Genomic DNA, 17,815 nt, shown 5'->3' with positions numbered 1-17,815 from the left:
AATAACTAATACAATTTTAGATGATTACCTTTCAATTGAAGCTTGAAGATCCTTGACTTTGAGAGCTTAGTATCACAAATTTAATACCTCTAATAGATCACAAACACCAAAACAATTGGAAGAATGTAAGAGAGAGAGAGAGAGAGAGAGAGGAAGGAGGCGATTTTCGGCTCTAGCAATCCTTCTAGTGTTAGGGTAGCCATAAATGTGATGCGTAGGGTCCATTTATATAGGTGTGGATAGGGTTTCAGTCTAAACCTAATCCGGTTGCTTAGCCACCAAGCATCCCATTAGATCCTTCCAGAAACAAGCCTTGGACGATTTCAATGTGGGCTTGCACATTGATTTCGTCCCTACCTTCTTAAGGGATCCACAACCCATATTCCAATTATCTCATAATTATAATTCCAGTCCCCTAAGTTTAATTAATATCTTTTGACCATAAAATTAATTCTTAATCAATTCTTGACCAATATTAATTAAACAATATGATTTCTCTTTTAATATATTATTCGCATAATGTATTAACAAACCACATTTATCCTCTTTCTTTATAATTCATCCAGTCAAGTTGGTTTGGTGAAGGCAACCCAAAAGGACCATGCTACAATCGGGTCAAGTACATACCAAATATAGTTATGAACTTAGACACTAATCCAACAAATATATGATTAATGTAAAAACCTTCACTCATTCATAAGGAGCGGACAAAGAAGTAAAAATGTAACGTCCTTAAAATTTCAACAAATTTAAAACTTTTCAAAACGATCCTTTTACTAATGAAACGCTTACAAAAATAGTGTTCTCAACATTAATTGAAACTCAGAGTTTCCCAAGATCCAATCTGTTGTAAACCAAGGATGTGTACGATCACGCCTTCACCTTGCCACTCTGATCTTCTGAGGAACCTGAAACCATAAACAAAACTGTAAGCACAAAGCTTACTGAGTTTCCCCCAAAATACCCCCACGCAAAACAAGCATAAACACTAATACTCATGCCTGGACCAATCAACCTCAGGCTGGAATACAAGGCATGTCCACGATGGGTCTAGTCATCTTTTGGATGGAATACCATAATATCATTAGCATATTGGCCTAATTAGCCTCGGGCTGCAATACCAATATGTCGGGTCTAATCAACCATCGGGTTGGAATACCCAGGGTTTGTTGACCTACCACTCCTCCCAAGCCTCTGTGCCAACGACTTACAGTCGGCCCGCACTGGGTATCTTGGCCGACCACACAAAGTAAGACCGCCTCAACCCAACCAAACACAATATGTCGACATATAAACAATCATGATCCCGTAGGCACATAATACATGCAACAACAATCATACAACTCACTATTGCCTACTAATCCTCTAACCACATATAGTCCTGCTACTAGCTAACCCCCATAGAATGTGTAACCATAAGTAACTAGAGGTGGGATAGCCACCCGAACAAATAGTCCAAATCTAGAGCCACAACTAAACAAGGAACAAGCAAGATAGCCTAGACCAAAAGTTCTCAGGCTATCCTATGTAACCACAAACAGTCCCTAAGGGCACTACATAGATGATAACCAGCAAGCATAGATAACATACAGTTCTACATGTTATTACCATAAAGCAACAGACTCCATACCAGGAAACAGATCTAACCGATCACTATAGCATACCAGCATACTCAATAAAAGAACACAGATCTAGCAGATCACTACAGCATGATAGCATACTCAATACCATAACACGTATCTAATAGATTACTACAGCATAACAACATACCCAATACCAGAACATAGATCTAATAGATCACTATAGCATAACAGCATACTAAATATCAATAATCCAAGGAATGCATAACCGTATATACTCAGAGGTGAGATAGTCACCCACATAGGTGATCCTACTCTAAAACCAAGAATTTGTTCATGTAGATGAAAGAAGTGGAGCTCTTGTTACATCTCCAACTTGAGGATCACCAATAATTTGTTCATGTGGATGACTTCGAGTCCATCTATCCTTTGGTGGATAAGAAAGATCAAAATCTAATGGTGCATCTTTGAGTGGTTCATTGGTTTCAGAACCATCACCTGCAACAGACACTTGATCAGTTGAATCATGAAAAATTTCATTTTGTAAATTCGAATTATTCATGTGAGATTCAATTTGCTCCACCTCAACACTTGGACCATTATCAGGATGCTCCCCTCAACATCATCATTCAATTGTCCTTGCTCCCCCTCGAAAATATGCTTCGCCCTCAACTACAGTAGTCGAAGTCAAGTGCTCCCTCTTTACTTGAGCATTAGTAGTTTCAAGCAGACTTTCTTTATTCATTGGAGAATTGGTTGATGAGATATTATCATTGGCATCATGTGTGATAGTCGAATTATCCGTATGTTTTGATACTTCAGGCACACAATTGTCATCAGCATTGATTTCTGCATCAATTTCCCTATAGGAACACCAAAAATTAAATCATAATCAATATCAAATGAATTCAAAATTTGAGATTCATCAATTGATTCATTAATAATTGGCTTTTGTTCAAAACATGTTTCGACTCTATTAACATAGAAATCATCAAATGTAAGATTAAAAGTTTCTTCGATTTTCCTGGTTCATTTGTTTAACACCTTATATGCAACAAAATTATGAGACTAGCCCAAGAATATTCCTTCATCAGCTTCAGATTCATAATGAAACATCTGCAACCAAAAACATGGAAAAATTTAACATTTGGTTTCCTATTGTTAATGATTTTATAAGGGATTATATTAAATCGACGATGAATAAAAGACCAATTTTGAGTAACAACAAGCCACCAAAACTGCTTCAGCCGAAAGATAATATGGAAGATTTGAATATGTAAGCATTGTTCTGGCAGCTTCGCTAAGTGATCGATTCCTTCTTTCGACAACACAATTTAGTTGAGGTGTGTATGGAGAGGAAAAGTTATGCGAAATTTCTTTATTAGTTCAGAGCGAATCAAGAACCTTGCTCATAAACTCTGAGCCATTGTCACTCTTGATCTTTCGAACCTTTTTCTTTAAACTCACTTCGATATGCTTGATAAAGTCGATCATTGCTTGAGCTGTTTCTGACTTTAAACGAAGAAAATATACCCAAGTAAACCTGGAAAAATCATCAACAATAACCAAAATGTACCTCTTCTTGTTGAGAGTTTTAACAGTCGAAGGACCACAAAGGTCAATATGAAGAAGTTCCAAAGGTTCAACAATCTTCGAATCGATTACAATTAGCTGAGCTTGTCTATGTTGCTTCCCTTGTTCGCAAGCTGCACATAAAGTATCATTATCAAATTTTAATACTAGCAAACCATGAACAAGATCATTTAACACCAATTTATTCCGATTTTTGAAATTCAGGTGAGAAAGTCTCTGGTCCCATAACCAACTTATGTCTGATGATGCTTTTGAAAGTAAGCAAACTGAGGGAACTCTAACAATTGGTTTGATGTCAAGGGTAAACATATCTCCTTTTCTTTTGGATTTGAGAAGAACTTCTTTTTCCTTGATGTTCAAAATTACACTTCCTTCTCCGTTAAAAACAACCTGATTGCTAGTGCCCACAACTAGTTGCGAAACACTAATCAAGTTATGTTGAAGACCTTCGACATATGCTACCTTGTTAACAGTAAACTTGCCATTTGTAACTTTACCATAACCTTTTACATAACACTTGTGATTGTTGCTAAACTTTACTACTCCAGGATTATCAAGACTTCGATAATCTCTCAGGTTTTCCTTCCGACCAGTCATGTGACGAGAACAACCACTATCAATGTGCCATTTATCATAATATTGCTCGTCACTCAAAACCTGCAATCAATTAAAGAATTTAGATCCCCAAGGCTGTTTGGGTTCTTGGTTATTAGAACAAAATGCATTATGAAATGAAGATCCTATTATCCAATTACGAACTTTTGATTTCAAACAATCTATTAAGTCCACTTCTTGAGAAGAGGGTATCGAAATGAAATCATCTTTTGGCTTAGGATCAACACTAACTTTCCCTTTAACCTTCTCAGTTTGATTCACTTCAATCTTCGATTTGGGAACACCTTTCCATTTTCGAACCATTGGATTCGAATCTTTGTATGATGAACTTCCATTAGAAGATTCATTCAAGTAACCTTCATATGCATTCTTGATTTCTTCTTGTGAAAACTTCTTGGTTTGATAAAATTTACCTTTCCCTTCCAACCAGTGATTGATGTGTTTGACATCATTTGTTCCTTTTGAAAATGAAATATTACTTGGCTTTTCGAAGATGTATTGAGAAAATGTGGTTGTGTTGGTTGAAACTTCACATTTCTTTTTTCATTGGCATTTAATTTTTCAAAATGTTGTTTTAGAAAACCGGGTTTCACGTATCATTGAAAACGAGTTTGAAATCGTTTTTGATAACCGACATTTGATTGAAGAAAATCTTGTGGAACTTTCGAAACTCCTCTTTGATTTGAAAATTGAGAAAAGTTCTTTTGTTCTTTTGGTTGAAAACCCTTTTGTTGATTGCAAAAGCTTTATTCATCTACTACATCTTGTAAAGAGGTAAGGCAATGTCATTTGACTCAACTGGTTTTCTAACCTCGGGTTGAGAGCTAGTGCCAACTATAGGTTTATTTTCGGTTATATCTCGAATATCTTCAAGATCAATATGACTCCCACTGACTTCTTGATATATATATATATATATATATATATATATATATATATATATATATATATATATATATATATATATACGTGTGTGTGTGTTTCTTTCTCTCAATGAACACTCCTTTTGAGCTATCAGTATCACATATATCAAAAAACTTAATTGAATACCCAGCAATGTAACACTTCTCAAATCTCGATTCAAGTTGGTCATTGGTTTCTCATCTAATGAAAGACTTCACAACACCACATCTGAATGTGAGGGAACTTTCCAACTCCACATTTCATGAGGTGTCTTCAAAAATCCACTTAGTTGGTTACAAGGTTCAAAGTATGCTCAACTGCTTCAAGTATATATTCCTAAAATGTAATCGTTAGTGATGCACGAGTCATCTCAGATTGAATCATATAGTATTTGATTCGCTTTCTATCAATACCATTGCATTATGGTGTCCTTGGAGAAGCCAATTATAGAAACCATTCCACAATCTTTATAATGATCGTAGAACTTGATACTAAGGCATTCTCCTTTCCTTTTAGATTGTACATCCTTTATCTTCATGCCCAATTGATTCCATACATTGTTCTAGTACTCTTGTAACTTTTCAAAGTTTCAAAATTATGCTTAATCATATAAACATAACCACGTCTACTGAACCTATCAATAAATATGACATAGTAGTATATATCTTCCCTTATGGTGGATCTGATGGGTCCACACACATTAGCGTGTATAATCCTTTGACTCCGTTACATGTCCATGTAAATGGTGACTAAGTCGTCTTTCCAACATACAAGACTCGCATACATCATCTAACTCAAGGTTGAAGGATTCTGTAACACCCAAACTCAGGAAGGCCAAGAAAGGAAAGGAAACCCTAATTTTAAGGGACGACCCAACGAGTCAGAGCGGGATCTGGGTCGAGGAGTAAGTGACCGACTCAGCAAGTCGGCCAAGGAGACTCGGCGAGTCTGGTCTGTACGAGGAAAACCCTAAATTCGGGATTTGGAGCCTATTTAAGCGCCTCATTCTCTTCCCTAGGGTTCCTTTACTGCCTCTCTAACCCAGAACACCAAACCCTAGCCGCCATATCCATTGTTGAGCCAATTATTGCCTTGAAGAGTGCATTAAAGCTTAGGAAGGAAGAAGGATCTTAGAGGTGCAAGAAGGAGCTTTAGATCTGGGATTTAGAAGATATTTCTGATCATTTGGAGGTAATAAACTAGTTCTTAGACTCCTTTGCACCTAGATCTATGTGTGATTTTTGGGGCTTTTAGCCATGATTAGTATCCATTTGAGTTAGAAGCCAGATCTGAAGTTGCTACTTCGAATCTAAGCATATTGTGGCCTTGTGAAGCATAAAGTGTCTGCCCTTGAGTTGATTTTGGAGCCTCTTTGCCTTAAACCCTAGTTTATGGTGTATTTAGCCTAGATCTCCTTCTCTACACATAAAGTTTGCAACTTTACGTGAGGAATAGGCTTGGGAAGGGTAGATCTACAGTTTGGAGTCCATGCATGAATCAAAAGTCCTCTGCATGTATGAAGATCTGAATGGACTCAGCGAGTCCTTTGAGTGGACTCGGCGAGTAGCATGAAGATTTGGAGGAACTCGACGAGTGGGATGAACAACTTGTCGAGTAGGATAAAGTTGGCCAGGAACTCGGCGAGTTTGAAGAACAACTCGACGAGTCTGTTGAAGGTTGTCTTGGACTCGGCGAGTCAGGTCGCGAAACCCCAAACCCTTCGAGTTGAGACTCGAATCAGTGAGTCGAGTGGAGACTCGGTGAGTTGGACAGGTCAGGACTCGGACATCGGTAGACTCGGCGAGTCATGGACTGACTCGGCGAGTCGAGTCGCGAATAGAAGGACTCTGAGCTTATGAACTCGGCGAGTTGGTAGGCAGACTCGGCGAGTAGGGTTGACCTGGGAGGTTGACTTTGACCAGGACTTTGACTTTGACCAGAGTTGACTTGGTTGTCTTTCGGGGGTCAGTCAGGCTAAGTGTTGCATTGATATTCATAGCTCGGGGAGCTAGTGGAGAAGGAGTTCAGAGAGTGGCCGGGCAGCAACTAGCGGGATCATCAGCGTGTTTAGCCAGTGCAGGTGAGTTTCCCTTTTGTGAATGGGTCTACGGCCACAATGTCGACCCATGTAGTTATGAGTAGAAGACCCGGGGGTAGCCCTAGGCACAGTATGCTAGTATGATATTCAGGACGAGGTCCAATGATAGCGGGTGGGTGCCCAAGGAATGGTTTATGTGATAGTTTATACTTGTTGTCTGTGTGATACATGTATGTGCCTGGTAGGGAGGTGAGGGTGGGCGAGGTCCCATATCTCACCAATAGCAGAGTGTGGATGGTGTTCCACATCTCATTAGCAGCAAATCATGGGTGAGGCCTAAGTTAGGGAAAGAGTGAGTGTGGGTTGGGCCCGTGTCCCACTATTAGTAGGAGCATGGACGGGGTTCCATGACTCATCAGTAGCAGGATAAGGGCGAGGCACAGGATAGGCGAGGCCTTTGGACAGGATCCGTTAGTATGTGTTGGTTTATGTGTTGTGATATGTTATGTGTTAGTATATGTTGGCGGGCGAGGCCCAGTGACAGGCGAGGCCTAAGCGAAACAGATCTGTATCCGAGCGGGGCTCGAAGCCATACGAGGTCTGGAACGGCGGGGTCATTGTAGCAGGCAAGGCCCGAGGTAGGGGCGAGGCCCAGGATAGCGGGCGTGGCCCAGTATATGCAGTATGTGATTATGCATGGTATGTGGTAGGGTGGGGAACTCAATAAGCTTCATGCTTACGGTTTTCAGTTTTGGTTTCAGGTACTTCTGGTAGCGGAGGGAAGAGCTCGGGGTGATCGCATGGCACACACCATAGATTAGATAGCCTGGGAATGTTTTACTCTGATAACGAACACGTGTTTTGGAAACTAATACTCTGATTATGTTATGAATGGGTAATTTTGCTTTAAGTAATGTTTTATTAAAAGAAATTTTTAGTCTTGAATTTTGGGACGTTACAGATTCCAAGTTCGGTCCAATTGGAGCTTGGTGATGCAATTCTTACATATGTGGCAAAGGTGATTATGCCACTAACGTGATCATATCTAAAATATTAGAGGAATCAATGTTCAAGTCATCAATGCTATTCTTAGAAACACAAACTAAAATTTCATGAATAACAATTACAAGAAGAAGTTTTAAACATAAAACAACCATCTTTATAAGCTAGAATTGTCACCTTTCCATTATCAAAAGAAAATTGAAATTAATGTTTATACAATGCATAAAATGAAATTTTGTTTTTCTAGATATCTCCAAAGAGTAATAGCAAATAACTAGATCTATCCCAACTCCATTACTAAGCACGAGCTTGAAATCCTTAATCATCAAGACATGTGACACTTGTCCACTCAATTGATTAGGTTTAGCTTTTAATGCTTAACTTCCTTATTTCCTATAAATCCTACAATTCCATCCAAATCTGATTACCACATCATGCATCAAGGAACCATGAAGTGGATGTATTTGGAGTTTGATCATTCAAGTACTTTATGTAGAGTCAAACATTTAACTTTACTATCCTAAAATACTTATTGTAATCTTCGTTTCCTATGATCATTGTCATTGAATTAATTGCAACTTGCCTCTTTTGAATCATGGTTATGTGGTATAGAGGTCATACTAATTACATTCCTTCATAATGGGAAGTTTCGGCCGAAACCGTTCCTTTCCATTTAGGATTAAATGTTTCCTCATCTTTCCAAGAACGTTCAGAAAGTCAATAACTTGAATTAGATAATAAATCTAATTCCTTTCTACTTTCCTTAGTTTAGAGAAGTTTTAATAATTCCAGCAATGTTTTCTTTCTACTATTCATATGATAAATCAAGTTGAAATTATCATAAGAACTATTGAAAAGTCCAAGCACAAGATCTATAGAAATGCTCTTGTCAAGGGTAACATTGAGATTCTTAAGTTTGTGCAAGTAGCTCTTATTGATTACATAAAAAACTCTTTTCTTCAATTCGACTGCAATTAGGAACTTTTTGATGATTTTCAAATCACTCTTAATTTTCCTATTAAGATCATTTTGGAACATCGAGTACATAGACATAATGATGCAAGAGACCCTTTTGACATATCTACATTTTATGGGAATAACAATTTCTTCCAAGTTGACATCTAATTGATTTTAGGGATATGCTCATTATGGACATCTTTCCCAATATCAACATCGAGGAAGATCCCATAACAAATGAGCCATTCTTGATAGAGAACAAAGAGAAGCTAGAATTAGAAAGTATGTGAGGAGGTGGGAGAGGATTTCCATCTAACCTAAGAGAGAAAGTTTAAAGAATTCGATTATATCTATAATTATTACTTCAATTTTAAATTAAGGCTAGGATCCATAAATACAATTTGTAATATTAAGAGGGATGTCGTAGTCAAATCATGAAACTATTTTAGGTAGATAAATCATTTCACCAATTTCAATCAAAATGAAACTTCTATAACTTTTGAGATTCATTGAACAATCAATGGCGTGTTATTCTCTTCGATATGTGACTGGATGCCAAGGATCACAAACAAAATGTGAATATCCATGCAAACTCGCATGACATCCTCGAGGTTGTTTATGATCTCACATTGATATGTCGGTTAGCCACGCACACTCCATCAACAACCATAAATTCGAGTATGTGTCATCATTTCATCTTTGTAGTCCCACATTAGTGTGTTGATTGCCCATGCATGTTCCACTAACGACTTGCAAAGAAATGATGTGTGTTTTTATGGATTAGCATACAGTTTCACATTTTTCCTAAAGTAACTAGAGTGGGATTTTATAGAAGGATCTAGTACTTTCAACATTATACTTTTAATGAGATTAGTTTCCTATCAAACTCGTTCGCCTAACGACCCTCCACCAAAGAAAGAAGCGATGGGTGAAAATGACATCAATTCAATGGTGAATTTATAGGACGTTTTCTTATACCTCTTTTATAGTGTGGCTTCATAAATGAGACATACTATTTATATGACAGACTTTTAATTATACATATTGTAATATACTATTATACATATGTATATGGTGTATTTTAAAACTTTTTAAAACACAAGTTTTAAATTTAATTATCTTAATTAACAATTAATTAATTAATCTTTTAAATTTATTATGGATTTAATATTTATTTTTTAATTAGACTATTAATTAAATAATATATTAAAATCTATTAAGGATAATTCCATTTAATTATCTTATAATTAAATATTTTGTGTACTTATCTACTTCCACAAAATTCAAATTAGGGTTTCAAAATTATCTAGCATTAACTGGTTTAGATTTTATCAGATAAAATAACAGATAATGAATAATAATTAACTTAATAATCGAATTAGGCAAGCAGATTACGGAAAAACAAATCTTTTAGAAGACACTCTGCGCCCTTCGATATTTTTTTCAGGTTTCATCTATTATGCACTAGTAATTGAAAAGGCATGGCTCTAATACCACTATTGAAGTTTTTATTTTTAGGTTACAATAACATTGTACATGAGGAATTTCACCGAACATTTAAGGGTACATGCAACCTAAATTGATATATGGCTTTTCACTATTAATAGCAACATACTTTATGAAACAAAACTAACATCATACTATAGTCGAAATTGCTAGTAAGAAAACACACCTTTAACATAATCAAATATTTTGAACTCTTAAGATCTTCAACATCCATGGAAAGCAAGCACCAAAAGTATATGCGTCTCTAATGGTTCACACCCAAAACCCTGGAATACTAGAAAGACAAGATGAGAGAGGAAAAAGAAAGAGAATTTCGTTCTCCGCCTTCTAGGTATGAGAAGTCACGAAAATATGATGTCCAATGGTCCTGTTTATAGTCTAGGTAACTTGCAGATGAATTCAGATTTAAGTAACTAAATAATATATTTAATCCTCAATTCAAATCATTTCCCTATATGCTACCATGAGCCTTCCATAAGCCCTTAGAAGCCTCCAAAACCGTCCATACCATAAATGGTTCTATAATTGTTTCTTTTGTTCAACTATTGAACAATTGCAATTCACCATTTGCATCTTTAATTAATTACAATTAATCCTGAATTAATTCCAGAGTAATTCTGATTAATAATTAACTAATTCCATCTAATTCTAATTAATTTATTATTCATATCGTAAATTAAAAAATCATTAATTAACAATTTTCTAGATAATATATTAATCTCATAATATATTAACAAATCTTGTTATCTCTCTCGTAAAGTCATTTATAGTGATTTCTAGCTTTTAAGGGCAACCAAAAAAGACTTTACTTTTATTCCAAAAAGTTATATCAATTTAGTCGTGATCTTGACCAATTTAGATATGATCTTAGACACTTATTCCAATAAAAGATGATAGATGGAAGCTAGAAGTTAAGAGATAATGAATGGGTTGGAGCTTGTCAAGTTCCATTAATAGTACTGATGTAATTCATATTTGCATGCTATAGTTTGTATGATTCTTAAAGGTAACATCCAATGTTAATTGTAAATGTTTTGTGGAGATGAGTTTTTTTCAAATACAGGTTAATCCCCGAAATGATTTTATCACCATAGCTTTATAAAGTTAGAAAAATATTTGGGTGTTACAACTGTAAAGTATCCCAATATAAATGTCGCATGCTAAAGATGTATGCAGGTATTAATATATTTAACAAATTGTGTGAAAGTGTTGCAAACTATAAAAGATCAATGTAAATGTGAATGTAAGAACAAGAACATAAAAATATATGAGAAAATCCCTTAATTCGTTAGGATCTCCGACATAAAACACCGGGATGTGACCATGTCATATTGCCTTAGAGCATATATTGATAAAAGTGAAGTTACAAATGCAAGTTGATTAAGTGTTGATTCAGTGTTCAAGATCTTCCAGAGTAAGATTGTAAGTGTATCTATGTGTACGTTGTGTGTGTGTGTGTGTGTTATGATCAGCTTGTCTTTATATAAAAAGATAAGATAAAATGATATCTTAAATATCCAGGATCTTCCCCTATTTTTGTTTGACCAGGTTTTTCGGGAAAGACTCAATGTCTTTTCTCATTGACCTCATTCTCTATCGACTTAGTCCATGTTTCATGAGATAAGCTTTTAGTCTTGCAAAGATCAATCACAAAGAGTACGATGACAGTTCTAAGACGTTTACTAGTTCTAGATCTTGGGTCATTCAAGATGTTAGGCATAGTAAAAGAAAATTAGAAATATCACTGATAATAGGGTTGTTGTGGAGATATGCAATGCATGTGTACAACTTAAGAGGCGCAATTTAAATGTCTTGAAAAGGTCATTGAATTGAAAGGAACATAACCAAATAGAACACAATTGCAATAATGGAACTTTATGTCTCAAAATTGCAAAAGAATGAGAAATGCAAACGCCTAATTTACTCTTAATATATTCTACACTAAAAATCATAAATGGTCCCTGTGGTATAGTATCATAGGCAACTTTGGTCCAAGTTTTCTCTGTTACACCGATGTTTCCCATGATTTTAATTATTTTCTGGACGTCTAGACTAGGGGTGAGCATTTGGGCCCGTGGACCGGACCAAACTGATGAATCGGACCAGACCGTTTTTTTGGACCCCCGGGCCAGTTTTCGGTTCTAGGATTTCAGCAAAACATGTCCGATCCAGCCGGTTCCGGGTAAAAACTGGTTTTGGACCGACTTATTTTTAAAAAAAATGTATTTTGTAAAATTCTTTAAATAATCATATCTCATTCGGTTTAAGTCGGATTAACATGTGATTTTTTTCCAACGTATAATTTAGAGTTTTTTTTGATGATTTTAGACTACAGTTTTGTTGTTTTTGGTGTTATATTTGATGAGTTACAATCCTTCAAAGATGAGATATCAAAGCTGAAATATTTCAGCTTTTCAGCAATAAAATTAAACTTTTGTATTATGTGAAATTCTTTAAACAAGCATATCTCATTCGTTTTAAGTCGGATTAACATACGGTTTTTTCTGACGTGTAATTTAGAGTTTGTAGATGATTATAGACTATAATTTCATTGTCTTTTGTATTATATTCAATAAGTTACAATGCTTCAAAGATGAGATATCAAAGCTGAAATATTTCAGCTTTTCAGCAAAAAATTTAAAAATTTGTATTCTATGAAATTCTTTAAACAAGCATATCTCGTTCGTTTTAAGTCGGATTGACATGCAATTTTTTCCAACGTGTAATTTAGATTTTGATTTTAGACTATAATTTTGTTGTTTTGGAGTTATATTCAATGAGTTACGATACTTCAAAGATGATATATCAAAGCTGAAATATTTCAGCTTTTCAGCAAGAAATTTAAACTTTTGTATTTAGTGAAATTCTTTAAACAAACATATCTCATTCGTTTTAAGTCAGATTGATATGCGCTTTTTTCCAACGTGAAATTTATAGTTTGTAGATGATTTTAAACTATAATTTTTTTGTTTTTAGTATTATATTCAATGAGTTACAATCCTTCAAAAAAAAAGATATAAAGTATAAATAATCAAAGTTTGACTGGATCCAAAGGGCACAATAAAGGAAAATGTATTCATTTTTACGAGTTATACCGCATCAAACCCAAAAAAATATTTATTTTAACGAGTTGTAACATATCAAACCCAACAACATATTCGTTTTAAAGAGTTGTACCAAACCCAAAAACGTGTTTTAACAAGTTGTACCGTATGCATATAAAGTTGCACCGGTCCAAATGGGCCAAGAACCGGAAAACTTGGACATGGACCCAACCCGGACCCGGTAAGTGTCATCCGGTCTAGTCCACAGTCCACAATATTCTCCGAAACCGGTCTGGTTCGGTCTGATCCGGTCCAAATGCTCACCCATAGTCTAGACCTTCAACGATTAAATCTAACGGTTGGATGCTTAATCTTTAATAAATTATCATATTATCATTTTATCTTTTTCTTATTTTGTCCTTCTGTTCTTTTTTTACATTTATTTATATTTTATTTATCTATTATTATATTAAGTAATAAGATTAAAAAAAGTTTAAGTCACGAACACATAAAAAATGTTGATTATAAAAATTAGAAATCAATACTTGAATAAAACCTTTGGACCTAAATGAACAATGTTCCTTTATTGCATATGTTGGATGCCTTTTCGTTGATGCTATTAGATACTTCCAACATGCCTATTTGATGCCTTTAACGCGCAAATACATGATCGTGAATTGAACAAAGAAATAAGAACTTGTTTACCCATGTTAATTGTAATTGATGATGTCTCTTGTGTTTTCAACAAAGGCAATGTAACCCAAAACCCAAGATCCTTAAAAGACGGTTTCTTCATACTACAAGGACCATTTTTACAATGTCACTAAAAGAATTAATTTTTAGAATAAACAATATTGGTTTTGATTTTTTTATCATGTTCAATATGGGGAAACATACCATTATAGACGTGGGAGCGGGCAATAAAGACCATGACGCGGCCGTTAACCCAACTAATGGTGTTCATGATTTACTACCAAGAACGCTAGAAATGAAAACGGATAAATGAACTTTGAAAAGTGTAGTGGTTGGATCAAGTGTTACAATGAGTGGTAATTTAAGGAAATTTTGTTACGACCGGTTCAAAAGCATGTGTAGGCAATTAGGTCAACTTTTTAATTCCATTTTAATATTATTGTGCAACTTATAATTGGTGGAAATTTGAGAAAATAAATTTAAAATATATTTACAATTATTTGGAACCAAAGGAGTACTTGGGTGATTGCTCAAATTTCCGCATACCCACTCAATTATATATGTTCTTGAAGAAGAAGCAAATCAGAAAACCAACATTATTAATCGAATAAAAGAGACTTGAAAATGTGAACCGAATGATAGAAGAACTTCATCAAATAAGAGCAATCAAAATCCAAAAACAAGAACAATGAAAGTTTCGAGACACTCATCTCCAAATACGAATAGAAGACGCTAGGAATAGACAGTTATATAGATATGAGATTCTGATCCGCAAGTTATCATTCTCTCTCTCATGGTTTCATAGACTCACTATCAAGATGGATTTAGGGTCTTAGCCGAAATGGTTATTGGTGTTGGTTGTCGGTGGACGTTGAACGTTGGAGAAGTGTTAACACAGGGTTTGCAATTGAGTCCTGATTTCTATTTTCCATTCATCATTTTTTATGTGCCCATGTTAAACATAAAATCTAATATAATAATAGATGAGGAAAATATAAAAAGAAAAAAAAGTGTAAAATTGTCATTTATTAAACTTTAACATCCCAAGGGTTAGATTTTAACGATTCAGGGACCAAACATACAAGAAAAAGAAACCATATGAACCACCAATATAATTATATTGAAAATAAACTTGGACTAAAGTTGCTTCTTTCAGTATTCCATAGGGACCATTTATGTAATTTACTTAAAACTTGTACTCGTTCACGGGATACATTATACATACATGATGGAATATACTTCGAAATGCCACTTTCTAAAAAAAGTCCAAAAGTTTGACAAAAAGCCAAGAGAAAGAGTATTCCCGGAGAAGTTGCTTGCTGTCTACGCATCTATTCTATTTAAATTCATTACTTGTCTTCATTTTCCTCTTTCTAAACCGCTGTTTGCTGTTCTTCCCCTAGCTTTTACCTGTTTCCTGAAGAAGAAACCATATTAAAGCCTCAATTCATCATCTTCTTCAACTATTTGTTTTCGAAATTAGGTTTAGTGTTGATAGATCAGTAGTTGTATTTAACATTCAGCTAGCTGATCCTGTGAAACGTACCAGTGATTAATTAATTGTAGCTGTAGCTATGGCAGAAGGAACGATGGTGGCGAACGAAGGAGATGAAGCGTTGATCGGTTTACCTCCGGGATTCAGATTCCATCCGACGGATGAGGAGATAATAACTCATTATCTTACACCAAAAGTCGTCAACAGAAACTTCTCCGCTAGCGCCATCGGAGAAGTTGATCTGAACAAGTGTGAACCCTGGGATTTACCTCGTAAGTTCTTCCGATCAGTCGCCATCTTTCAATTGAATTTCTCTAATTATCCACAATTAATATCTTCTTATCTAAAAACAATCAATTTTACGAAATTGCACCAATTGATCATCTCATGAAGAGATCGATCGTCGTTTTCGTAAATTTGTAAACAGTAACCCGAATGATTCAGACAATTTCGTCAATTTTTTATTTATTCTAAACAAAAATTGAAATTGCGTCATCATTTCTCAAAATTCTACCATAATTGTTAAGAAGGTATATCATAATTAGCTGCTGATAAAAAGCGATAAACTTTCCAATTAGGGATTCGTGCACTATGATGACGTTAAAAAGTATAGCTATAGCTAGATCCCTCTTTTCGTCTCTTTTCTTGATTGTGAATTTAAGCTTTCTTGCTTGAATAACTGTAAAAATATTCTGCAGGGAGAGCAAAGATGGGGGAGAAGGAATGGTTCTTCTTTTGTCAAAGAGACAGAAAGTATCCGACGGGGATGAGAACAAACCGAGCAACAGATTCCGGCTACTGGAAGGCCACCGGAAAAGATAAAGAGATACATAATAAAAAAGGAAAATCCACCGGAAAGTTGGTGGGGATGAAGAAAACACTTGTTTTTTACAAAGGAAGAGCTCCAAAAGGGGAGAAAACCAATTGGGTCATGCATGAATTTAGACTCGAAGGCGACTTCTCTTATTACAACATGTCTAGAGCATCCAAGGTTCAAATCCCTATGCACCCGTCACCTTTTTTTTATTCTTAATTTTTTAATTTCATTTCATATATATATTTCTTAAAAAGATACGAATATAATCAATATATATTAATCATGATTGTTATTTTTGTTGATTTATGGATTTCAGGATGAATGGGTAGTATGTCGTATTGTTCAAAAGAGTACAGAAATTAGAAGGAATAATCCAAATAATGATAATCATGGGATTAATTCTTTTGTGGATGAGTTATTGGATATGCCACCATTGATGGATACTCCGGCTCCATATTTGAACCCGGGTTCAAGTTACAATCACTCGGATACAAATAACATCACCAACAACCACAAAGAAAATGCAAATGCTCAAAAATTCAAGGGTTTGGTTGATAATGATAACTACCCATCCTATTTCTCTCATGTCCAACCTCAATTACTTCAAAAAGATCAAGATTACAAAAACTTCATTGTTTCCCCTTATAATTACAACTTTGACACCAACTCCTACCAAATAAATCCATTCATTAGTGATCACCAAAGTAACTTTACATGTGCTAATAGTTTTAGTACAAATTTCCCTTATTTATCATCTGGGTCGACCCGTTACATGGGTCGGTCTAGTGGGCTAGAAGGGGAGGAGGAGCCAGGTGTCAGACAGTGCAAAGTGGAGCCATATGTTACGACTAACACCAACCAATCAAGTAAAATTAGTGTGACATCACAGGATACTGGGATTAGCAATGAAATAACTACAGAAATATCTTCTTCATCCATGCATGATACCATGGGCCCGTATGATCATCCAGATGATCAGCCAGCCCCATCTGCGCTTTCGGAGTTGGACTCTTTGTTGGACTATTAATCAGCAAAGATCATGGCTCGATTTAATTGCTCATTTAACATTGATTGTTGATCAAAATCTTTAATGGTTGTTAGGATCTTGTAATTAGTTTATCTCCTAGGGTAGATTAGTTAGTGAGTGACTTGTATTTTCGTGGTTTTATTTTTAGGTTAGGGAATTAATTTGATGATGTGACTAAACTTCATGTAAATTCATTTGAATTGTGTACATATGTTATTTAAATCGATTTAAATGTATGGTTATCAACTAGTCTACTCATGATGATGTTAAAACACTTCAATCACGTCTTTAATAACACAACTACATCACTTTAAACTTTTGTTGCTTTCAATTCGTTATTAATTGATTTCAATCATGTTACAACAATTATTGATGTCTTACGAGTTTAAAATAGATTATCCAAAATCTATAATCATTTCCATCGATCGATCACATAAAGTTCAAAATAAACTTCTTATTTAATTTTCTGTAAAAATGTTATTATTCCAGTACGTTTAATTTGAATCGGTCCATATCAACCCCACCTCAAACATATCATGTGAAAG

General features: G+C 35.1%; 1 protein-coding gene across 1 annotated transcript; it reads left to right on the top strand.

Annotated features, from left to right (window-relative positions):
* Positions 1 to 15,238: 15,238 nt before the first annotated feature.
* Positions 15,239 to 17,528, top strand: LOC111905359 (NAC domain-containing protein 87). The gene is made up of 4 exons (XM_042895742.2): positions 15,239 to 15,414; positions 15,504 to 15,698; positions 16,125 to 16,417; positions 16,560 to 17,528. Exons 2-4 carry the CDS (start codon positions 15,506 to 15,508, stop codon positions 17,268 to 17,270), a joined length of 1,197 nt encoding a protein of 398 aa, XP_042751676.1. The 5' UTR covers positions 15,239 to 15,414; positions 15,504 to 15,505; the 3' UTR covers positions 17,271 to 17,528.
* Positions 17,529 to 17,815: the final 287 nt, after the last annotated feature.

Source organism: Lactuca sativa, chromosome 6, assembly GCF_002870075.4.
Source record: "Lactuca sativa cultivar Salinas chromosome 6, Lsat_Salinas_v11, whole genome shotgun sequence".
Lineage (NCBI taxonomy): Eukaryota > Viridiplantae > Streptophyta > Magnoliopsida > Asterales > Asteraceae > Lactuca > Lactuca sativa.
The sequence above is the reverse complement of the archived record's forward strand: the minus strand, read 5'-3'. Positions and strand labels throughout refer to the sequence as shown.